Here is a 26,462-nt window from a genome sequence, read left to right on the forward strand (position 1 = left end):
GTTCTGGTGTTCGGGCTGGAAAGTGGAGCTGAGTCCAAAAAAAAAATCAGCCATAATCTCATTGAATGGCAGAGCAGGCTGAAGGGGCCAGATGGCTTACTCCTGCCTGTAGTTCTTATGTTCTGGCACCAGGGAGGCAATAGGCCATCCTGGAGTCTCTTTCACGTCCACAGAAGTGTCTATCTATGCCCCTTGCTATAGAGTCCCCTATAATTACCACTTTCCTGCACTTTGCCCTCCCCTGCTGAGCAATCGAGCCACTGTGTTTTCCCCTGATAGGCTATCCACCCCTAACAGTATCCAAAGTGGTATACTTGTTAGAGAGGGGGACAGCCACAGAGGATTCCTGCACTGACTGCCTGCCCTCGCTGGCAGTCACCTATCTGTTTGCCTGCACCTTGGGTGTGATGATGTCTCTCTTGCTCCTATCTATGATGCTTTCTGCCACTTGCATGCTCCTAAGTGCATCCAACTGCTGCTCCAACTGAACCAGGCGGTCTGTGAGGAGCTGACATTGGTTACACTATCTGCAGACGTAGTCAACCGGAACGCTTGAAGCGTCACGGATCTCCCACATCTCACACAGTTAGAGCACTGCACCCTGCGGAGTGGCATTTGAGCACTAGTTAATTAGTTTAAAATAATTACTAATTAAATTGTTCCTAGATTAATTTGCGGTTAACTCTCTGGTCACTGGCGCTAGATTTCTACTGTAAAATTAAATGCTAAATGCTAATCTCCATCTCCGGTTTAATTACTCCCCAACCGAGTTAGTTAATTAGTTTTATTTAGTTTTTTTCAAAGTTTTCTTATTTAAATTTTAAACCGATTCCCTACCAGCCAATCAGGTCACAGCTTTACTATGATCTCACTACTCAGTTTTTTTCCCCCCACAATTTGAAAACACAGAGACACAAAATACCACTTACCTTCCCAGACTGCACTCCGGATTTCTCCCGCTCAGAGACACAGAGACACAAATACCACTTACTGTCCCAGACTGCACTCCGGATTTGTCCCACTCAGAGACACAGACACAAATACCTCTTACCTTCCCAGACTGCACACCGGATTTCTCCCGCTCAGAGACACAGAGACACAAATACCTCTTACCTTCCCAGACTGCACTCCAGATTTGTCCCACTCAGAGACACAGACACAAATACCACTTACCTTCCCAGACTGCACTCCGGATTTCTCCCACTCAGCGACACAGACACAAATACCCTTACCGTTCCAGACTGCACTCCGGATTTGTCCCACTCAGAGACACAGAGAGAGACACACTTTTGTTAATGTTCTTCGGGAGGGTTTAACCTAATTCAGCAGGGGGATGGAAACGTGAATTGGAGCTCCAGTGTACAGGAGGTTGAAAGTAGTGAGATCAAGAGTAAGGTTACAAGGTCGCAGGAGTGTACCGGCAGGCAGGAATGTGGTTTGAAGTGTGTCTACTTCAATACCGGGGCATCCGGAATAAGGTGGGTGAACTTGCATCATGGGTTGGTACCTGGGACTTCGATGTTGTGGCCATTTCGGAGACATGGATAGAGCAGGGACAGGAATGGTTGTTGCAGCTTCTGGGGTTTAGATGTTTCAGTAAGCTCAAGGAAGGTGGAAAAGAGGGGGAGGTGTGGCATTGACAGTCAAGGTCAGTATTACGGTGGCAGAATGAGGACTCGTCTTCTGAGGTAGTATGGGCTGAGGTTAGAAAGAGGAAAGGAGAGGTCACCCTGTTGGGAGTTTTCTATAGGCCTCCGAAAAGAGATATAGAGGAAAGGATTGCAAAGGTGATTCTGGATAGGAGCGAAGGTAACAGGGTAGTTATTATGGGGGACTTAAACTTTCCAAATATTGACTGGAAACGCGATAGTTCGAGTACTTTAGTTTTTGTCCAATGTGTGCAGGAGGGTTTCCTGACACAGTATGTGGATAGGCCAACGAGAGGCGAGGCCATATTTGGTACTGGGTAATGAACCAGGCCAGGTGTTAGATTTGGAGGTAGGTGAGCACTTTGGTGATCGTGACTACAATTCGATTACGTTTACTTTAGCGATGGAAAGGGATCGGTATATACCGCAGGGCAAGAGTTATAGCTGGGGGAAAGGCAGTTATGATGCGATTAGGATGCATAGGATGGGGAAGGAAACTGCAGGGGATGGACACAATTGAAATGTGGAGCTCGTTCAAGGAACAGCTACTGTGTGTCCTTCATAAGTATGTACCTGTCAGGCAGGGAGGAAGTGGTCGAGCGAGGGAACCGTGGTTTACTAAAGTAGTTGAATCACTTCAAGAGGAAGAAGGAGGCTTATGTAAAGATGACACGTGAAGGTTCAGTTAGGGCACTTCAAAGTTACAGGTTAGCCAGGAAGGATAAAAGAGAGAGCTAAGAGCCAGGAGGGGACATGAGAAGTCCTTGGCAAGGAAAACCCTAAAGCTTTCTATAGGTATGTCAGGAATAAAAGAATGACTAGAGTAAGAGTAGGGTCAGTCAAGGACAGTAGTGGGAAGTTGTGCGTCGAGCCCGAGGAGATAGGAGAGGAGCTAAATGAATATTTTTCGTCAGTATTCACAGAGGAAAAAGACAGTGTTGTCGAGGAGAATACTGAGATATAGGCAACTCGACTAGACGGGATTGAGGTTCATAAGTAGGAGATGTTAGCAATTCTGGAAAGTGTGAAAATAGACAAGTCCCCTGGGCAGGATGGGATTTATCCTAGGATTCTCTGGGAAGCTAGGGAGGAGGTTGAAGAGCCTTTGGCTTTGATCTTTATGTCGTCATTGTCTGCAGGAATAGTGCCAGAAGACTGGAGGATAGCAAATGTTGTCCCCTTGTTCAAGAAGGGGAGTAGAGACAACCCCGGTAACTATAGACCAGTGAGCCTTACTTCTGTTGTGGGCAAAGTCTTGGAAAGGATTATAAGAGATAGGATTTATAATCATCTGGAAAGGAATAATTTGATTAGGGATAGTCAACATGGTTTTGTGAAGGGTATGCCTTGCCTCACAAACCTTATTGAGTTCTTTGAGAAGGTGACCAAACAGGTGGACGAAGGTAGTGGAGTTGATGTGATGTATATGGATTTCAGTAAAGCTTTTGATAAGGTTCCCCACGGAAGGCTATAGCAGAAAATACAGAGGCATGGGATTGAGAGTGATTTAGCGGTTTGGACTAGAAATTGGCTAGTTGCAAGTAAACAGAGGGTGATGGGAAATGTTCAGCCTAGAGTTCAGTTACTAGTGGTGTACCACAAGGATCTGTTTTGGGGCCACTGCTGTTTGTCATTTTTATAAATGGCCTGGAGGAGGGCGTAGAAGGATGGGTGAGTAAATTTGCGGATGACACTAAAGTTGGTGGAGTTGTGGACAGTGCGGAAGGATGTTGCTGGTTACCGAGGGACAGAGATAAGCTGCAGAGCTGGGCTGAGAGGTGGCAAATGGAGTTTAATGCAGAAAAGTGTGAGGTGATTCATTTTGGAAGGAGTAACAGGAATACAGGGTACTGGGCTAATGGTAAGATTCTTGGTAATGTGGATGAGCAGAGAGATCTCGGTGTCCAAGTACATAGATCCCTGAAAGTTGCCACCCATGTTGATAGGGTTGTTAAGAAGGCATACGGTGTGTTAGCCATGAGGTCATGTTGCAGCTATACAAAACTCTGGTGGGGCCGCATTTGGAGTAACGCATGCAGTTCTGGTTGCCGCATTATAGGAACGATGTGGAAGCATTGAAATAGGTGCAGAGGAGAATTACCAGGATGTTGCCTGGTATGGAGGGAAGATCTTATGAGGAAAGGCTGGGGGACTTGAAGCTGTTTTCGTTAGAGAGAAGAAGGTTAAGAGGTGACTTAATAGAGGCATACAAGATGATCAGAGGATTAGATAGGGTGGACAGTGAGAGCCTTTTTCCTCGGATAGTGATGGCTAGCATGAGGGGACATAGCTTTAAATTGAGGGGAGATAGATATAGGACAGATGTCAGAGGTAGGTTCTTTACTCAGAGAGTAGTAAGGGTGTGGAATGCCCTGCCTGCAACAGTAGTGGACTCACCAACATTAAGGGCACTTAAATGGTCATTGGATAAACATATGCATGATAATGGAATAGTGTAGATGGGCTTTAGATTGGTTTCACAGATTGGCGCAACATCGAGGGCCAAAGGGCCTGTACTGCGCTGTAATGTTCTATTGTTCTATTGACACAGACACAAATACCACTAACCTTCCCAGACTACACTCCAGATTTCTCCCACTCGGAGACACAGACACAAATATCACTTATCTTCCCAGACTTATCTCCGGATTTCACCCGCTCAGCTCCGCCCTCGATATGAAGGCCGCAGATCCCTGAGGTAAGTTTTTTAAAAATACCAGTTACTTTCCCAGACTGCACTCCGGATTTCTCCCGCTCAGCTCCGTTCCTGATGTGAAGGCTGTAGATCCCTGAGGTAGCCTTTTTCTTATACCACTTACCTTCCCAGACTGCACTCCGGATTTCTCCCGTTCAGCTCCGCTCCCGATGTGAAGGCCCTACAACTCTATGATTCTCCTATGAATGTTTCCTTTTATATGGATTAAGTATTGAAATGTGTTGGGTGGGCTTTTATCAATCGAAGTGTGTTTTTTTTGTATGGAAAGACTATAATAGATACTTAGAATTTTATTTTATTTAATCTCAACATGGAGTTTGAAGTCTGCACATTGTGGATACTGGAAGAGTTGGCATTGTGGGTATGAGGTCAAAGAGTGGATTGGCATGAGTTCATAGAGTCATAGATGTTTACAGCATAGAAACAGGCCCTTCGGTCCAGCTTGTTCATGCCGTCCAGTTTCTATCGTTAAGCTTTCTCGCATTTGGCCCATATTGCGCTATATCCACCATGTAACTATGTTGGCACTATGTTGGCAGAACAAAGAGCAGAAGTCCCAGAACAGATCCCTGCGGGACACCACTGGTCACTGACCTCCAGGAGGACTTCTTTCCATCTACTACCACTTTCTGTCTTCTTTCAGCCAGCCAATTCTGTATCCAGACAGCCAAATTTCCCTGTATCCCATACCACCTAACTTTCTGAGTGATCCTACCATGGGGAACCTTATCAAATGCCTTACTGAAATATACACCACATCCACTGCCCGACCTTCATCACTGTGTCTCGTCACATCCACGGGAGCCACGGTAGCATGGTGGTTAGCATAAATGCTTCACAGCTCCAGGGTCCCAGGTTCGATTCCCGGCTGGGTCACTGTCTGTGCGGAGTCTGCATGTCCTCCCCGTGTGTGCGTGGGTTTCCTCCGGGTGCTCCGGTTTCCTCCCACAGTCCAAAGATGTGCGGGTTAGGTGGATTGGCCATGCTAAATTGCCCGTAGTATCCTAAAAAGTAAGGTTAAGGTGGGGGTTGTTGGGTTACGGGTATAGGGGGGATACGTGGGTTTGAGTAGGGTGATCATTGCTCGGCACAACATCGAGGGCCGAAGGGCCTGTTCTGTGCTGTACTGTTCTATGTTCTATGTTCTATATCCTCAAAGAATTCAATGAGGCTTGTGAGGCATGACCTGCCCCTCACAAACCCATGCTGACTATCTTTAATCAAACTATGTTTTTTGAAATAATCATAAATCCTATCTCTCAGAATCCTTTCAAGTACTTTGCTCACCACAGAGGTAAGACTGGCTGGTTTGTAATTCTTAGGGATTTCCCTACTCCCTTTCCTGAACAGGGGAACAACATTCATCATCCAGTACTACTCTAGTGGAGAGTGAGGATGCAGTGATCATTGCCAAAGGTGCTGCAATCTCCTCCCTCGCTTCACATAGGAACCTTGGGTATCTCACACTTGGCCTAGGAGACTTATCTATCCTGATGCTTTTCAAAATTTCCAGCACATCCTCCTCCTTAATATCAACCTGTTCAAGCCTACTAGGCTGGTTCACACTGTTCTCATGAGCAACAAGGTCCCTCTCTCTAGTGAATACTGAAGCAAAATATTCATTTCGGACCTCCCCTACCTCCTCAGACTCAAGGCACAAGTTCCCTCCACTCTTCCTGATCAACCCTACTCTCACTCTAATCATCCTCTTATTTCTCACATAAGTGTAGAACACCTTGGGGGGTTTCCCTACTCCTTCCCGCCAGGGCTTTTTCATGCACCCTTCTAGCTCTCCTCAGACAATTTTTGACTTCCTTCCTGGCTACCTTTTAACCCTCCGGATCCTTGCTTTCTCAACCTTGGCAATCAGTAGCTAGTGGTGTCCCTCAGGGATCTGTGTTGGGCCCACAATTGTTCACAATTTACATAGATGATTTGGAGTTGGGGACCAAGGGCAATGTGTCCAAGTTTGCAGATGACACTAAGATGAGTGGTAAAGCGAAAAGTGCAGAGGATACTGGAAGTCTGCAGAGGGATTTGGATAGGTTAAGTGAATAGGCTAGGGTCTGGCAGATGGAATATAATGTTAACAAATGTGAGGTTATCCATTTTGGTAGGAATAACAGCAAACGGGATTATTATTTAAACGATAAAATATTAAAGCATGCCGCTGTGCAGAGAGACCTGGGTGTGCTAGTGCATGAGTCACAGAAAGTTGGTTTACAGGTGCAACAGGTGATTAAGAAGGCAAATGGAATTTTGTCCTTCATTGCTAGAGGGGTGGAGTTTAAGACTAGGGAGGTTATGTTGCAATTGTATAAGGTGTTAGTGAGGCCACACCTGGAGTATTGTGTTCAGTTTTGGTCTCCTTACTTGAGAAAGGACATACTGGCACTGGAGGGTGTGCAGAGGAGATTCACTAGGTTAATCCCAGAGCTGAAGGGGTTGGATTATGAGGAGAGGTTGAGTAGACTGGGACTGTACTCGTTGGAATTTAGAAGGATGAGGGGGGATCTTATAGAAACATTTAAAATTATGAAGGGAATAGATAGGACAGATGCGGGCAGGTTGTTCCCACTGGCGGGTGAAAGCAGAACTAGGGGGACATAGCCTCAAAATAAGGGGAAGTAGATTTAGGACTGAGTTTAGGAGGAACTTCTTCACCCAAAGGGTTGTGAATCTATGGAATTCCTTGCCCAGTGAAGCAGTTGAGGCTCCTTCATTACATGTTTTTAAGGTAAAGATAGATAGTTTTTTGAAGAATAAAGGAATTAAGGGTTATGGTGTTCAGGCCGGAAAGTGGAGCTGAGTCCACAAAAGATCAGCCATGATCTCATTGAATGGCGGAGCAGGCTCGTGGGGCCAGATGGTCTACTCCTGCTCCTAGTTCTTATGTTCTTAAGTAAGCTTCCTTCTTCCTCTTGACAAGAAGGTTCACTTCTCTTGTCATCAAGCTCCTTCACCTTACCATTCCTTGTCTCAGTGGGACAAAACTATCCAGCCCTTGCAGCAAGTGCTCCTTAAACAACCCCCACATTACTGTTGTGCATTTCCCTGAGAACAACTGTTTCCAATTTATGCTTCTCAGCTCCTGTCTAATAGCAGTATAATTTCCCCTCCCCCAATTAAATACCTTTGCATACTGTCTGTTCCTATTCCTCTCCATGGCTCTGGTAAAGGTCAAGTAGTTCGGGTCACTGTTACCAAAATGCAATCCCACCGAGACATCTGACACCTGGCGGCCTATCTACATATTAAGTCAGGAATCCTTCCTGGACACCCTGATAAAATATTCTCCATCCAAACCATTTGCACTAAGGAGGTTCCAGTCAATATTAATGAAGTTGAAGTCACCCATGACAACAAGTCTGTTCCTTCTGTACTTTTCCAAGATCTGCCGCCCAATCTGTTCTTCCATCTCTCTGCTGCTATTGGGGGTCTATAGAAAACCACCAATAAAGTGACTGCTCCTTTCTTGTTTCTGACTTCCACCCATACTGACTCAGTAGACAAACCCTCCTCGACTATCTCCTTTTCTACAGCTGTGATGCACTCTCCAATTAACAGTGTCAGTCCCCCTCCCTATTTTTCTTGAAACATCTAAAACCTGGAACATCTAACAACCATTCCTGCCTTTGTGAAATCCGTGTCTCCGTAATATAGAACATAGAACATAGAACACTACAGCGCAGTACGGGCCCTTCGGCCCTCGATGTTGCGCCGACCTGTGAAACCATCTGAAGCCTATCTGACCTACACTATTCCATTTTCATCCATATGTCTATCCAGTGACCACTTAAATGCCCTTAAAGTTGGCGAGTCTACTACTGTTGCAGGCAGGGCGTTCCACACCCCTACTACTCTCTGAGTAAAGAAACTGCCTCTGACATCTGTCCTATATCTATCACCCCTCAATTTAAATCTATGTCCCCTCGTGTTGGTCATCACCATCCGAGGAAAAAGACTCTCACTGTCCACCCTATCTAACCCTCTGACTATCTTATATGTCTCTATTAAGTCACCTCTCAGCCTTCTCCTCTCTAACGAAAACAACCTCAATTCCCTGAGCCTTTCCTCGTAAGACCTTCCCTCCATACCAGGCAACATCCTAGTAAATCTCCTCTTCATGGCCACAACATTGTAGTTCCCAGTACTCATTACATTTGGTATTTTAGTAGCTGTTTTGTATTTTCCCTTTCAATCATACTATGTAATGAGTAATGATTCAGATTTACATTTATCTAATGCCAATCATAGTATGATTGAAATGGAAATCACAAAACAGCTACTAAAATTTTACATTTCAATGCGATGAAACAGAGATTGTCCACAAAATAACAGGTCAGTGGGAGTTGTTGAAAACTAACTCAAGTATTTACCATTTCAAATGTGTTCTAATAGCACATTTTCATTTGGTATAGCTTGTAAATTTGGGAAGTTCCCCAAATAGTGCTGCCTCCATTTTCATTTTAGAGCAGTTACACACATGCGGCAAGTACAGTGTTGTAGCATGCATGTTTAAGTCTGTTTTTTAATGCGCCATTATTGTCCCGCTTGCCACTTCCCTCTCCTGCTTCCTCCTGCTTGCTTCCCTTCTCCAGCACCCCCAATTGCTGCAACCCTCCTGTACTTTCCCACACGTTCACTACATTCATCTCCTCACTGTCAAACTTGTCACTTCCTCTCCCAGACCCTTGGTGCTTCCTGCTCACTGTATCGCTTGCCATCCCTCTCATTTTCTGTGTGTAAGGGCACAGGAAAGGGATGATTGGTAAGAGGGAGGAAGGAGGGGGAAGCAATGGGAGGGATAGCGAACAGGATGGTTAGGGGAGGGAAGCGGCATATGGAAGAGTCCGGAGAGGGAAAAAGCAAGTGGGAGAATCAGGAGAAGGAAGCAGCGACAGGAACATGGAGAAGAGGAGGTAAGGGCCAGTTAGGTTCAAGGCAGCCAATAGGTTTTTTAATATAAAATTAAGGTTAGTATTGTAACCCACCATTATGGGGATTTATTTTGAACTCCATACATTTTGCTGGGCTTTAAATTATAATAAAGAGTTAATTCGCTTGATAGCTTTGACAGTTCTTTGACCGTTTCCAACGTGTCTGTGCACAATTATTGACTTAACAATCTTAGAGTACCTTACCTCTCAGGGTGCCTTAACTACCCTAAAATGTGCCTCCCTATTCCAAAGATGGCCCAGGACCATTTCCAAAGGAGTATGTTACCTCTTCAAAGGGGCACCCTGTCTATCCAAACAAATCCACCCAGTTCAGACAGGCTTTTGTCTGCTTTAATCTGCACACTGCAGGTTTCACACTCCTGGCCGACCAAAGTCGGTGGCAGCTAATAATTTAAATAGCCAGCTGCTTCTGCAAACCACACCTACATGAACTGTCCCATCTCCAGTCACATCCCTACAAAAATAAGAAATGCCATGTTCGTGATCAGGAACTTTTTAAAACTCTGGATACAGCACCAGACACTGTTATTTAAAGCAAATGCTTAATTTTTAGGTTGAAGGGCCGCAGCATCAAATTGCAGTGAAACATAGAATATACAGTGCAGAAGGAGGCCATTCGGCCCATCGAGTCTGCACTGACCCACTTAAGCCTTCACTTCCACCCTATACCCCTAACCCAATAACACCTCCTAACCTTTTTGGACACTAAGGGCAATTTAGCATGGTCAATCCACCTAATCTGCATGTCTTTGGACGGTGGGAGGAAACTGGAGCAACCGGAGGAAACCCACGCAGACACGGAGAGAACATGTAGACTCCGCACAGACAGTGACCCAGCGGGGAATCAAGCCTGGGATCCTGACACTGTGAAGCCACACTGCTAACCACTATACTACCGTGCTGCCCAAACAACTGAAGATTCTGTATGGAACTTCTCCAGTAACACCAATGGATTATATCAGTGTAAATTAATGTCTCTTCATGGTTATTCAAAACATACTTCAAATTGTTGAGCAGCCAAAACAAGGCTTCCCTTCTCAATTATGGACTATTTTTGCTGATATATATTATGTTTCTTTGAGACTCCTATACCTACATCACCTGCACCAATTTGAATGGTTTATTGACATTTGGAGCATGTAAAGCAGGATAATTTATGAATATGGACAAGGTGTCCCAGCTTTTTAAAATGTTAAGATGGAGCAGAAAGATCGTTCCAAGAGTGATAATATACGAAATAGGGCTTGGTTATTTTATAAGCAAACTTTATTAAAAGAAAAGAAAGCAATATTTAAATTTATAAACCTCAACTCTAACATTAACAGATAACATGTAGTTTCTTAAACTTAACACACTAGTTCCTGTTAAACATAAGAACATAAGAACATAAGAACTAGGAGCAGGAGTAGGCCATCTGGCACCTTGAGCCTGCTCCGCCATTCAATTAGATCATGGCTGATCTTTTGTGGACTCAGCTCCACTTTCCGGCCCGAACACCATAACCCTTAATCCCTTTATTCTTCAAAAAACTATCTATCTTTACCTTAAAAACATGTAATGAAGGAGCCTCAACTGCTTCACTGGGCAAGGAATTCCATAGATTCACAACCCTTTGGGTGAAGAAGTTCCTCCTAAACTCAGTCCTAAATCTACTTCCCCTTATTTTGAGGCTATGCCCCCTAGTTCTGCTGTCACCCGCCAGTGGAAACAACCTGCCCGCATCTATCCTATCTATTCCCTTCATAATTTTAAATGTTTCTACAAGATCCCCCCTCATCCTTCTAAATTCCAACGAGTACAGTCCCAGTCTACTCAACCTCTCCTCATAATCCAACCCCTTCAGCTCTGGGATTAACCTAGTGAATCTCCTCTGCACACCCTCCAGTGCCAGTACGTCCTTTCTCAAGTAAGGAGACCAAAACTGAACACAATACTCCAGGTGTGGCCGCACTAACACCTTATACAGTTGCAACATAACCTCCCTAGTCTTAAACTCCATCCCTCTAGCAATGAAGGACAAAATTCCATTTGCCGCCTTAATCACCTGTTGCACTTGTAAACCAACCTTCTGTGACTCATGCACTAGCACACCCAAGTCTCTCTGAACAGCGGCATGCTTTAATATTTTATCGTTTAAATAATAATCCCGTTTGCTGTTATTCCTACCAAAATGGATAACCTCACATTTGTCAACATTGTATTCCATCTGCCAGACCCTAGCCCATTCACTTAACCTATCCAAATCCCTCTGCAGACTTCCAATATCCTCTGCACTTTTCGCTTTACCACTCATCTTAGTGTCATCTGCAAACTTGGACACATTGCCCTTGGTCCCCAACTCCAAATCATCTATGTAAATTGTGAACAATTGTGGGCCCAACACGGATCCCTGAGGGACACCACTAGCTCCTGATTGCCAACCAGAGAAACACCCATTCATCCCCACTCTTTGCTTTCTATTAATTAACCAATCCTCTATCCATGCTACTACTTTACCCTTAATGCCGTGCATCTTTATCTTATGCAGCAACCTTTTGTGTGGCACCTTGTCAAAGGCTTTCTGGAAATCCAGATATACCACTTCCATCGGCTCCCCGTTATCTACTGCACTGGTAATGTCCTCAAAAAATTCCACTAAATTAGTTAGGCATGACCTGCCTTTAACGAACCCATGCTGCGTCTGCCCAATGGGACAATTTCTATCCAGATGCCTCGCAATTTCTTCCTTGATGATAGATTCCAGCATCTTGCCTATTACCGAAGTTAAACTCACTGGCCTATAATTTCCTGCTTTCTGCCTACCTCCTTTTTTAAACAGTGGCGTCACGTTTGCTAATTTCCAATCCACCGGGACCACCCCAGAGTCTAGTGAATTTCGGTAAATTATCACTAGTGCATCTGCAATTTCCCTAGCCATCTCTTTTAGCACTCTGGGATGCATTCCATCAGGGCCAGGAGACTTGTCTACCTTTAGCCCCATTAGCTTGCCCATCACTCCCTCCTTAGTGATAACAATCCTCTCAAGGTCCTCACCTGTCATAGCCTCATTTCTATCAGTCGCTGGCATGTTATTTGTGTCTTCCACTGTGAAGACCGACCCAAAAAACCTGTTCAGTTCCTCAGCCATTTCCTCATTTCCCATTATTAAAACTCCCTTCTCATCCTCTAAAGGACCAATATTTACCTTAGCCACTCTTTTTTGTCTTATATATTTGTAAAAACTTTTACTGTCTTTTTATATTCTGAGCAAGTTTACTCTCATACTCTATCTTACTCTTCTTTATAGCTTTTTTAGTAGCTTTCTGTTGCCCCCTAAAGATTTCCCAGTCCTCTAATCTCCCAGCAATCTTTGCCACTTTATATGCTTTTTCCTTCAATTTGATACTCTCCCTTATTTCCTTAGATATCCACGGTCGATTTTCCCTCTTTCTTCCGTCCTTCCTTTTTGTTGGTATAAACCTTTGCTGAGCACTGTGAAAAATCGCTTGGAAGGTTCTCCACTGTTCCTCAACTGTTCCACCATAAAGTCATAGCTCCCAGTCTACCTTAGCTAGTTCTTCTCTCATCCCCTTGTAATCTCCTTTGTTTAAACACAAAACACTAGTATTTGATTTTACTTTCTCACCCTCCATCTGTATTTCAAATTCCACCATATTGTGATCGCTCCTTCCGAGAGGATCCCTAACTATGAGATCATGAATCAATCCTGTCTCATTACACAGGACAAGATCTAGGACCGCTTGTTCCCTCGTAGGTTCCATTACATACTGTTCTAGGAAACTATCGCGGATACATTCTATAAACTCCTCCTCACGGTTGCCTTGACCGACCTGGTTAAACCAATCGACATGTAGATTAAAATCCCCCATGATAACTGCTGTACCTTTTCTACATGCATCAGTTATTTCTTTGTTTATTGCCTGCCCCACCATATCGTTACTATTTGGTGGCCGATAGACTACTCCTATCAGTGACTTTTTCGCCTTACTATTCCTGATTTCCACCCAAATGGATTCAACCTTATCCTCCATAGCACCGATGTCATCCCTTACTATTGCCCGGATGTCATCCTTAAATAACAGAGCAACACCACCTCCCTTACTATCCACTCTGTCCTTCCGAATAGTTTGATACCCTCGGATATTTAACTCCCAGTCGTGACCATCCTTTAACCATGTTTCAGTAATGGCCACTAAATCATAGTCATTTACGATGATTTGTGCCACCAACTCATTTACTTTATTCCGAATACTACGAGCATTCAGGTAAAGTACACTTATGTTGGTTTTTTTACCTCTGTTTTGAATCTTAACATCTCCAGTTTTATTCCTTTTGTTATTACTGGGCCTATTCACTGTGCTCCCCTCAGTCACTGTACCTTGTACTGTCGCCCTTATGGATTTCTGACTATGTCTTCTCTGCCTTGCACTTTTCCCCTTAATTCCTTTTGTTTCTGTCCCTGTTTTACTACCTTCCAACTTCCAGCATTGGTTCCCATCCCCCTGCCACATTAGTTTAAACCCTCCCCAACAGCTCTAGAAAACACCCCCCCTAGGACATCGGTTCCAGTCCTGCCCAAGTGCAGACCGTCCGGTTTGTACTGGTCCCACCTCCCCCAGAACCGATCCCAATGCCCCAGGAATTTGAATCCCTCCCTCTTGCACCATCTCTTGAGCCACGCATTCATCCTATCTATCCTGACATTCCTACTCTGACTAGCTCGTGGCACTGGTAGCAATCCTGAGATTACTACCTTTGAGGTCCTACTTTTTAGTTTAACTCCTAACTCCCTGAATTCCGCTTGTAGGACCTCATCCCGTTTTTTACCTATATCGTTGGTGCCTATGTGCACCACGACAGCTGGCTGTTCACCCCCCCCCCCCCCAGAATGTCCTGCAGCCGCTCCGAGACATCCTTGACCCTTGCACCAGGGAGGCAATATACCACCCTGGAGTCTCGATTGCGTCCACAGAACCGCCTGTCTATTCCCCTTACGATCGAGTCCCCTATCACTATAGCCCTGCTATTTTTCTTCCTGCCCTGCTGTGCAGCACAGCCAGCCACGGTGCCATGAACCTGGCTGCTGCTGCCTTCCCCTGGTGAGCCATCTCCCTCAACAGTATCCAAAGCGGTATATCTGTTTTGCAGGGAGATGACCGCAGGGGACACCTGCACTGCCTTCCTACTCTTGCTCTTTCTTTTGGTCACCCATTTTCTATCTCCCTCAGTAACCTTCACCTGCGGTGTGACCAACTCGCTAAACGTGCTATCCACGACCTCCTCAGCATCGCGGATGCTCCAAAGTGAGTCCATCCGCAGCTCCAGAGCCGTCAAGCGGTCTAACAAGAGCTGCAACTGAACACACTTCTTGCACGTGAAGGAGCCAGGGACAGTGGACGTGTCCCTGAGCTCCCACATCGCACACGAGGAGCATGACACGGGTCTGGGATCTCCTGCCATGTCTTAAACCCTTGGTAAACTTAAACAACTACAATTTCAAAATAAAAATAAATAAATTAGACAATGAAAAGAAAAAGAGAGACTACTTACCAGTCACTTACCAGGGTTAAAAAGCACCTCCTCACACTCTGTAACAGAACATGCTGCTCTCGTTCCACTTGCACAAACAGACAAAGGCAATGCTTGCATTTACAAAGCAATTTTTCTTCTGGCAAGGACATTCATTCTTTGTTTGATTAACTCCTGGCATGCTTTTTGAATCTCTGCTTTCTTTTATCTGCTGCTGCTGGTGACAAATCCAGTCAGGTCCATACTCTTCTTTGGTCCATGCACTTTTTGTGTTGAGAATTAGTCGCAGAAAGAAAATAACTGCCCTTCTATCGCACCTTTTATGACCACCAGATGTCTCAGTGCACTTTATGACAAAATGTAGTCGCAATTATAATGTAAGAAACTCCGCAGCCACGGTGTACACAGCAAAATCTCACAAAGAGTGATAATGAATCAGATCAAGTATTTGTGATGTTAATTGATGCATAAATATCAACAGGATACCCAGGATTTTCATCAAAATAGTGCCATTGGATTTTATACATCCACACAAATAGGGCCTTGGTTTTAAGTAATTCACACAAGCATAATGAGTTTGGGTAATGGAAGCTTGGAGAGTCACGCTGTCACTGTATCTGAACAGTGCTGGTTCTTTCGCTCTTTCCTATTAATTGTACCTCAGCTATTGGAACACATGCCAGTGGCTCAGTCACTCTTCTCTTCTTCCTCTTTGAGCAGTGGCCCTGCAATACGTACTGGTGGATATTCTCTTTCTGCAGGTAAGTCATCTACCATGTTGAATGTTTAGACAAATTGCCTGTAATGGACGTTCGGCCAAATTCATTGTAAATCTCTGACCAGTTTTAGTCTGTGCAGCATTGAAGATGCTCACTGTATCCAAGCATAATAAACTCTTGAAAAACTCAACAGGGTAGATGCAGGAAGAATGTTTCCCCTGGCTTGGAAAACAGTCTCAGAATAAGGGATAGGTTATTTATGACTTGAGATGAGGAAAAGTTTCTTCACTCAAAGGATGGTAAATCTTTGGAACTTTCCACCCCAGAGGGACGTGGAAACTCAGTTATTGAGTATGTTCAAGACAGAGATCGATAAATTTCTGGACAAAGGCATCAAGGAAAATGGTATTGAGGTAGAAGATCAACTGTGATCTAGTTGAATGATGGAGAGGCTCGAAGGGCCAAAGGGCCTCCTGCTTCTATTTCTTCTTATACAGTTAGCTTCTGTTTTCACGCATCAAACCATCCCTGCTTCTCAAACATTTGCTCACTGCTCATGTTCTAGGAGTGTCAGTGAGACATCGCTTAGTTCCATGAGGTTAGTGAGACCCCTTCCCTCAATGCAATGGAATCAACTCGACCCCCCCTCAACCCAGTGCAAGAGTGTCATGGGGTTTAGGAATTAGGAGCAGAAGTAGGCAATTCAGTCCTTGAAGCCTACTCTGCTATTCAATCAGATCATGGCTGATCCCTTCCTGGTCTCAAATCCGCCTCCCCACCTGTTCCCCGTGTCTCTTTAACCCGCTTTTTAATCAGAAATATATCTATCTCCTTCTTGAAACCATTTAATAATTCAGTTTTCACCGCACTATGGGGCAGTGAGTTCCACAAATTTACCACCCTCTGCAAGATCTGTTGATCACCCTCTGTTGATCCTCATCTCCGTTCTAAATCTGCCACCTCTCAACCTATATCCGTGAGCTCTATTTCTATATTTCCCCAGAAAGGGGAACATTTGGTCCATGGTTTACTTTATCAATCCCTTTTAGTATTTTATATACCTCGATCAGATCCCCTCTAATCCTTCTAAACTCCAGGAAGTATAAGCCCAAACTGTTTAATCTCTCCTCATACGTCAACCCTTTCATCCCCGGAATCCATCGGGTTAACCTCCTCTGAACTGCCTTCAATGCCACCATATCCTTCCTCAAATACCAAGACCAAAGCTGGACACAATACTCCAGATGTGGTCTCACCTTATACATTTACAACAACACTTCTATACTTTTATACTCCAGTCCCTTTGCAATAAACGCTAACGTTCAATTTGCCGCTTTAATCACATGCTGTACCTGCATGCCGATTTTCTGTGATCCATGAACAAAGGCATCCAGAACCCTCTGCCTAGACACATTTTGAATCTGTTTTCAATTAGATCATTTGGCTTTCTATTTTTTTGGCCTCTACATTAAACTCCATCTGCAAAATTTTGACCCAATCTCCTAGCCTATCTATATTCATCTGTAAAATGTTTATTTCCTGCTTACTTTCCCACGTATTTTAGTATCATCCGCAAATTTTGCTGTTGCAGTCTGTCCCTGCTTGCAGATCATCTATATAGATTGCAAACAGTTGATATCCAAGGACTGACACCTGCAGCGCCCCGCTAGTTACAGTTCCCCAGCCAGAGAAGAACCCATTATCCCAACACTCTGTTTTCCGTCAGTCAGCCAATCCTCAATCCAATCCAGTACTCTACTCCCAATCCCCTGCGATCTCACCTTCTGGATCAGTCTTTTAGGGGATATCTTGTCAAACTCCTTCTGGAAATCTAGATATACCACATCCACAGGTTCCCCATCATCCACCTTGTTGGTTACATCCTCAAAGAACTCAAGAAAGTCTGTCAAGCATGACTTACCCTTCATTTAACTTGGCTGACAATGGTGGATTGAAACTTTTTTTTTTAAAAGTAATTTTTATTGAAAAATTTTGAATTTATACAACAACAACGAACCATAATAAAATACCAAAAATAACAATATTAGCAATCATAAACATTCGCCACCTCCATGAACAACACAGCATTTTAACTATAACGCAAATTAACCCAATATTAAGTTACATAATAGAAACTACAATAAGGAACACCCCCCCCCCCCCCCCCCCTGCTATTAATCAAGATACCTATCTTTGAGCCAGGAAGTCCAGAAAAGGCTGCCATCAAACTTGACTTTCCAATTGTTCAGTCATTTCTCCTTAATGATTGATTCCAGCAACTTACCCACCACAGAGATCCAGTTCACCAGTCTATAGTTCTCTACTTTTGCCTCTCTCCCTTTTTGAATAGGGTGTCACTTTAACAAGGGTGTCAGCAAGACCACCCTCCCCTTAGTGCAAAGGTATCAGTGAGAACCCTCCCCCTCAGTGGAAAGATGTCAGTGAGAACCCTCAATGAAAGGGTGCATCAGTGAGATCCTCCTCACCTTCAGTGCAGGGGTGTCAGTGAGACACCACCACCCCTCCTCCTCAGATGAAATGATAAAAGGGATCATAGTGAAAAGTAAAAGTAGATTTTTCTAATGAGGACTTTCCTTGTATCCACCACAAAATGTAACCTGTCTTGGCACCACTCTATCTAGGGAGCAAGTTAAGAACTGATAACTGGAAACATAGGAGCAGGCCGTTGAACCTGCCCTGCTATTCAATACGATCATGACTGAACATCCATTTCAGTGCCTTTTTCTTCACGCCATCCCCAATCCTCATAATGTCACCGGAATTTAGAAATCTCTGCTTTAATCGTACTCTGAGCTTTTCTCATCTCCTGTAACTTTACCCCTCCTCCCTCGTACCTGGAATCCCCAAAACAGGAGGTTATGTTAGCTTCATAACCTCCAAGCAGAATGAACGATTCACGGTCAGGGTTTTGCCATGTCTGTATTAACGTGCTTCTCCCACACTCCCCATTACCTCAGGTTGAACAGACTGTTCTCGATTAACAAATGTCTGAGGAGCCAGAGAAACATTTAATATACTTGAACTGTGTGGGTTCAGTGCTCCAAAGTATATAAGATAAAGAAGGGCAAGGACAGTGGGACAAGGGATGTGTATGCGGCAGCACCAAGCATCATAGAACATTACAGCGCAGTACGGGCCCTTCGTCCCTCGATGTTGCGCCGACCCGTGAAACCAGCTGAAGCCTATCTGACCTACACTATTCCATTTTCATCCATATGTCCATCCAGTGACCACTTAAATGCCCTTAAATTTGGCGAGCCTACTACTGTTGCAGGCAGGGCGTTCCACACCCCTACTACTCTCTGAGTAAAGAAACTGCCTCTGACATCTGTCCCATATCTACCACCCCTCAATTTAAAACTATGTCCCCTCGTGTTGGTCATCACCATCCGAGGAAAAAGACTCTCACTGTCCACCCTATCTGACCCTCTGACTATCTATTATGTCTCTATTAAGTCACCTCTCAGCCTTCTCCTCTCTAACGAAAACAACCTCAAGTCCCTGAGCCTTTCCTCGTAAGGCCTTCCCTCCATACCAGGCAACATCCTAGTAAATCTCTGAACCCTTTCCAAAGCTTCCACATCCTTCCTATAATGTGGTGACCAGAACTGCACGCAGTACTCCAGGTGCGGCCGCACCAGAGTTTTGTACAGCTGCAGCATGACCTCGTGGCTCCGAAAGTCAATCCCCCTACTGATAAAGGCTAGCACACCATATGCCTTCTTAACAGCCCTATTAACTTGGCTGGCAACTTTCAGGGATTTATGTACCTGGATGCCGAGATCTCTCTGTTCATCTACACTACCAAGAATCTTGCCATTAGCCCAGTACTCTGCATTCCTGTTACTCCTTCCAAAGTGAGCCACCTCACACTTTTCCGCATTAAACTCCATCTGCCACCTCTCAGCCCAGCTCTGCAGCTTATCTATGTCCCTCTGTAACCTATAACATCCTTCAGCACTATCCACAACTCCACCGACCTTCGTGTCATCTGCAAATTTACTAACCCATCCTTCTACACCCTCTTCCAGGTCATTTATAAAAATGACAAACAGCAGTGGCCCCAAAACAGATCCTTGCGGTACACCACTAGTAACTGAACTCCAGGATGAACATTTGCCATCAACCACCACCCCCTGTCTTCTTTCAGCTAGCCAATTACTGATCCAAACCGCTAAATCACCTTCAATCCCATACTTCCTTATTTTCTGCAATAGCCTACCGTGGGGAACCTTATCAAACGCCTTACTGAAATCCATATACACCACATCAACCGCTTTACCCTCATCCACCTGTTTGGTCACCTCCTCAAAAAACTCAATAAGGTTTGTGAGGCATGACCTACCCTTCACAAAACCGTATTGACTATCACTAATCAACTTGTTCTTTTCAAGATGATTATAAACCCTATCTCTTATAACCTTTTCCAACATTTTACCCACAACCGAAGTGAGGCTCACAGGTGTATAATTACCAGGGTTGTCTCTACTCCCCTTCTTGAACAAGGGGACAACATTTGCTATCCTCCAGTCTTCCGGCACTATTCCTGTCGACAAAGACGACATAAAGATCAAGGACAAAGGCTCTGCAATCTCCTCCCTGGCTTTCCAGAGCATCCTAGGATAAATCCCATCTGGCCCAGGGGACTTATCTATTTTTACACTTTCCAAAATTGCTAACACCTCCTCCTTGTGAACCTCATCGATGTTACAAAAATCTTTTCAGAGGTTTCCAAGAATCTTTTTTTTCCTTTCATGGGGTGCAGGTGTCACTGGCTGGGCCAACATTTGTTACCCACCCGTAATTGACCTTGAACTGAGTTGCTTGACCATTTCCATTAAAAATCAATCGCATTAGTGCAGTCTGGAGTCACTTGTCAGCTACACCAGGTAAGGATGGCAGATTTCCTTCCCTTTTTTGACAATCAATGATGGTTTCATGGTCATCATTGATGAGGCTGGCTTTTAATTCCTGATTTATTAATTGAATTCAAATTCCACCACCAGCTGCGGCGGGATTTGAACCCATGTCCCCACAGTTTTAGCCTGAACCTCTGGATTAGTAGTCCAGTGACACGACCAATATGCTACAATTTTTCCCTTTTTAGTTAGATTTGTGGGGAATGATTAACATTCAGTGGAAGGAAAAGGAGCTTGCAAGATAAGTACTCCATGCATTCAGGAAGTGGATCATAATAAAAATGAGTGCTGTGCCTGTGTTTGTTGGTTCTGTCTTCTGCCATTTCAGTATGCAATTTTTCCCTGACTTGTGCTTCAGCTATTGCAGCACATTGCAGTGCCTGCATCTGTCTGTCCTTCTTTGTCTTCGAGGAATGGGAGTGTTGGACCTACTGGTATATCTTTGGCTTCTGCAGGTATCACTGATTTGTTTGTATTTAATTTGACAATGTCCCATGGCAGGCTGGTTAAAAAAATAAAAGCCTCTGGGATCCAGCGGATGTAGAAAGCTTGATACAAAATTGGCTCAGTTACAGGAAAAAAAGGTAATTGTTGATGGATGTTTTTGTGACTGGAAGGCTGTTTCCAGTGGGGTTCCACAGCGCTTATCACTCGGTCCCAGTTTTTAATCAAGGAGTTTGCAGACAGCTAAAATTGGGCAAGAGGTAGATAGCGAGGAGGGTTGCAGCAGAATGCAGGAACATATCAATGAACTAGTCTGGTGGGCAGAAAAGTGGCAAATGGATTCAACCCAGAGAAGTGTACCCTGAAGGTGGCAACACAGGTTGATAGAGTGGTCAAGAAGGCATACAGCATGCTTGCCTTCATCGGATGGGGTATTGAGTACAATAGTCAGCAGGTCATGTTACAGTTGTATAGGACTTTAGTTAGGCCGCATTTGGAATACTGCATGCAGTTCTGGTTGCCACATTACCAGAAGGCTGTGGATGCTTTGGAGAGGGTGCAGAGGAGGTTCACCAGGATATTGCCTGGTGTGGAGGGTGCTAGCTATGAAGAAAGGTTGAGTAGATTAGGATTGTTTTCGTTGGAAAGACGGAGGTTGAGGGGGGACCTGATTGAGGTCTACAAAATTCTGAGAGGTATAGACAGGGTGGATAGCAACAAGCTTTTTCCAAGATTGGGGGTGTCAGTTACAAAGGGTCACGATTTCAAGGTGAGAGGGGGAAAGTTTAAGGGAGATGTGCGTGGAAAGTTTTTTACGCAGAGGGTGGTGGGTGCCTGGAACGCTTTACCAGCGGAGGTGGTAGAGGCGGGCACGATAGCATCATTTAAGAGGCATCTAGACAGGTGTATGAACGGGCGGGAACAGAGGGAAGTAGACCTTGGAAAATAGGAGACAGGTTTAAATAACGAATCTGGATCGGCGCAGGCTGGGAGGGCCGAAGGGCCTGTTCCTGTGCTGTAATTTTCTTTGTTCTTTGTTCTTTGATACATTTGGGAGGTCAAACAAGGGAAAGTATCACACAGGAGATGTAGGGGAAGTGAGGAACTTTGGAATCAATGTCTACAGATCCCTGAGGAAGCAGGACAGGTTGATAAGGTGTGAGACATATGCAAATTGGTGTGCATATCCACAGATCTCTGAAGACAACAGGACAGGTAGATAAGCTGGTTAAGAAAAGAGTACCTCACTCCACTTCTCTAACTGAGGAAGTCGCACAGATCACTCAACTAAGCCGCTACCTGCCGTGCAATCAGAGAGGCAAAGGCCACGACATCGGCCTTCCTCCTGTCCATGAGCTCCGGCATCTCTGAAACCACAAATATCGGCATCAAAGGGTTCGTGTCCACCTCTTCTACTATCCTGGCTAAGACCGCAAACACTCCTGCCCAGAATCTTCCCAATCTTTTGCAACCCCAAAACATGTGTGTGTGATTTGCTAGCCCCCCACCTCCACCTCCACCTCTACCTCCACCTCTCACATTCATCTGCTACCCCCTGAAAGAACCCACTCATTCTCGCCCCTAGTCATATGCATCAGGCTCATCCTTGCACAGTCCAAAGATGTGCAGGTTAGGTGGATTGGCCATGCTAAATTGCCCGTAGTGTCCTAATAAAAGTAAGGTTAAGGGAGGGTTGTTGGGTTACGGGTATAGGGTGGATACGTGGGTTTGAGTAGGGTGATCATGGCTCGGCACAACATTGAGGGCCGAAGGGCCTGTTCTGTGCTGTACTGTTCTATGTTCTAAGAGGAGATCCCGTTTACCCTACGCATTGTCTCACTCCATACTCTCCAGTTGATCTCCCCTCCCAACTCCTCATCCCATTTCTCCTTGATCTTCACCACCTGCTCCCCCAGCCATTTGTATATATCCCCAATTCTTCCCTCCCCTTCCACATCCATCAGCCGCTCCGGCAAGGTATATCCTGGCAACCGAGGGACCCCCTCCAGACCTTTTGCGCAAAGTCCCAAACCTGCAAGTACCTGAACGAACTCCCCCTCGGCAGCTCTACCTCTCCCTTAGCTCCTCCAGACTGGCGAACCCTTCCTCCAAACACCTCCCTCACCTTTACCAGCCCCACTCCCCTCCACCTCCTGTATACACTATTCATCCCGCCCCCCCAAACCCATGATTCTCACACAGCGACGTTTGCACCGACATCCCTTCCACACTAAAATGCCTCCTCAACTGATTCCATATCTTCACTGTGGACTGCACACCGGGCTCCCTGAATACCTACTCGGAGCCATTGGCAATGCTGTCGTCACCATAGCCCACAAACTAGACCCCTTACAAGATTCCTCCTCCATCCTCATTTTTAAATAAATTTAGAGTACCCAATTCATGTTTTCCAATTAAGGGGCAATTTAGAGTGGCCAATCCGCCTACCCTGCACATCTTTTTGCGTTGTGAGGGCGAAACCCACGCAACACAGGGAGAATGTGCAAACTCCAAACGGACAATGACCGAGAGCCGGGATCGAACCTGGGACCTCGGCGCCATGAAGCAACAGTGCTGGCGCTGTGAAGCAACAGTGCTACCCCCTGCACCACCGTGCTGTCCTAGATTCCTCCTCCATCCTAACCCACTCTACCCCTTCTACTTCCCACCACCAACGCACCTTGTCCACATTCACCGCCCAATAATAATGAAGCCAGTTTGGCAACGCCAACCCCCCCTGCTGCCTGTGCCTCCGTAGCAGGGTCGTTTCCCCCCCCCCCCCCTCCCCGCCTATGCAAAGTCCGAAATGATTGTGTCACCACTTGGACCCTCCCCGCCAGCGTTAAGTGCACTGTATCCCACCTCTTATGATCCTACACCTGGCTTCCTACACCAGCTTTGTTAAGTTCCACATGTGGAGCCCCATCCATTCCATCGCTACCTGAATCCCCAAGTACCTAAACCTATCCCTCGCTACTGTAAATGGCATCCCCCAAAATTAGCCCGCTGTCTCAATTCATTCACCGGGAATACCTCGCTTTTCCCTGAATTCAGTTTGTCCCCCGAGAACCCTCCAAATCTCCCCAGCAGGCCCATAATCCTTCCCATACTATCCAAACGATCCGAAACATACAGCAAGATGTCATCGGCATAGAGTGGCACCCGATGCTCCTTCTGTCCCCTCATAATCCTCCGCCGACACCCTGAGAGCCATCGCCAACGGCTCTATGGCCAATGCAAACAGCAGCGGGCACCCCTGCCTCGTCAACCCTTTGTAAGTCAAAGCTCTGTGAGCTCATATCATTCGTCCTCACCCTTGGTGCCACATACAGCAACCGTATCCATGCCACAAATTTCGGCCCAAACCCAAACCTCCCCAAAACCTCAAAAGTCCCTCACTCCACCTGATCAAATGCCTTCTCCGCATCCATGGACACCACCACCTCCGGTACCAGAGCCCCCGACGGATTCATCACCACATTCAACAACCTTCTTATCTTACTCGCGAGTTGCCTGCCCTTCATGAAGCCTGATTGATATTCTGCAACCACCCCTGGACACAATCCTCCATCCTCCCCACCAACAACTTAGCCAATACTTTCACATCCGTGTTCAATAGTGATATGGGCCTATATGATCCACATTCCACCGGATCCTTCCCCTTTTTCAGGATTAGTGTGATTACTACCTGCATCATCGTCTCCAGCAACTCGCCCTTCTCCAGAAGCTTCATTAAACACCCCCAATAGATGTGCCAGGTACGTTGCAAATTCTATATAAAATTCCGCCGGGTACCCATCCTGCCCAGGGACCTTCCCCGACTTCATACCACTGATGCTATCCAGCACCTGCCTCAGCCCCAGGGGCGCCTCCAACACCCGTCTCTTTGCTTCCTCCACCTGGGGAAATTGTAGCTCGTCCAGAAACCGTCCCATGTCCCCCTCCTCTCCCACGGGTCTGCCTCATAAAGTCCCAGGTTATACTCCGTAAATGCCTCATTTATCTTCCCTGGCTCCGATGCCACATTACCCAGCCCCTGGACGGAGCCTGCCTCTGCAGCTGGTACGCCAGCATGCAGCTCGCCTTCTCCCCATACTCATATTGCCCTACGCAGTTACCCTGCTGCCCTCCCATTGTCAGCCTGGGATTAGAATGGTTAGGTGTTTGATGATGCTTGATGGTCAACACGGATGCGATGCGCCGAAGGGCCTCTTTCCATGCTGTTATGCTCTGACACTATTAGATGGTTAAACATAAACTGAGAGGAAATCCTATTAAAATAAGTCCATATACCTGTGCAATAATGTACACAGTGTTTATACGAAAGCCTGGGTGGTGTAGGCAATCGTACGTTGGGAGGTACCAGACATAATGGGGAAACTGAGACATGGCTACAGCAAAATCAGGAGTGGGGATTTAAACATTGTAACGTATAATATGTTTGGAAAAGATAGACGGAACACGGAGAAGGGATGGTATTCAGGATAACAATGACAGTAGAGAAAAGGGACGCAGTTAACATCATAAAAATAAAAAATTGAATCCATATAAGAGAAACAGCAAAAGATCAATCACAGTAATTCTTGTGAAGGAAGGCAGAAGTATGAGGAAAAATTAGGGAACTGAGTAAAAACATAGAATAATAAGCAGGGGATTTTAACAATCCTAATGTTAATTAGACAGAAAGGGGACAAGGGGATGGAGTTTCAGGATTGAGTGTAGGGCTCCTTTCTAACCCAGTGTTTCAAATGTCAAGAAAGGGAAGATTTATGATTTAATCTAATGTCCTTTCGGGAAGAAAATCTGCCCTCCTTGGCTACATGTGACTCCAGACCCACAGCAATGTGGTTGACTTTTAATTGCCCTCTGAAATGACCGAGCAAGTCACTCAATTTCAAGGGAAGTTAGGGACGGGCAACAATTACTCATCTTGGCAACAACGCCCACATCCCATGAATGACATTTTAAAAGTAACAATTTATCTACATTTTCAAAAAGCCTTTGAGCAGGTGCCCCATAATAGACCAGTCAATAAAGTCAGGGAAGATGGAGTCAGGACACAAATGGCAGAAGAGATTGCTGGTTGACTTCAAGAAATAAAGCAGATAGTGGGAGTAATGGGTTTTGTTCAGATTGGCACAAGGTGGGAAGTGGTATTCCACAAGGATCAGTACTGGGACCGCTGATCACAATTTACATTAACCATCAGCACTTTGGAATCAAAAATACAATTTCTAAATTCACAATGACACCAAATTCAGGAAGGACCATAGGGCACAGAATTGTTACTGCCCTATTTGGCCCATTGTGTCTGCACTGGGCCTCCAAACGAGCATCATGACTGCCATTCCCCTGCCTTTTCCCCATACCCCTGCATATTGTTTCTATTCAAATCATCATCAAATGCCCTCTTGAATGCCTTGATTGAACCTGCCTCCACAACACTTCCACACAGTGCATTCGCGACCACAAACATGCATTGTGTGAAAAGGTTTTTCTCATCA

The 26,462-nt window shown here is 45.3% G+C and overlaps 1 protein-coding gene across 2 annotated transcripts in view; it reads left to right on the top strand.

Moving 5' to 3' along the window:
* The window catches only part of tmem107l (transmembrane protein 107 like), a 98,978-nt gene that overhangs the window by 69,664 nt on the left and 2,852 nt on the right, over positions 1 to 26,462 (top strand). Inside the window, exon 5 of one of the 2 annotated variants that reach the window (XM_038779512.1) lies at positions 15,520 to 15,616. In XM_038779512.1, coding sequence (XP_038635440.1) covers positions 15,520 to 15,616 — 97 coding nt within the window. Of the gene's footprint in view, positions 1 to 15,519; positions 15,617 to 20,872; positions 20,970 to 26,462 lie in introns of both variants that reach the window. The other variant, XM_038779513.1, reaches the window with a different exon arrangement.

This window comes from Scyliorhinus canicula, chromosome 19, assembly GCF_902713615.1.
Source record: "Scyliorhinus canicula chromosome 19, sScyCan1.1, whole genome shotgun sequence".
NCBI classification, from domain to species: domain Eukaryota; kingdom Metazoa; phylum Chordata; class Chondrichthyes; order Carcharhiniformes; family Scyliorhinidae; genus Scyliorhinus; species Scyliorhinus canicula.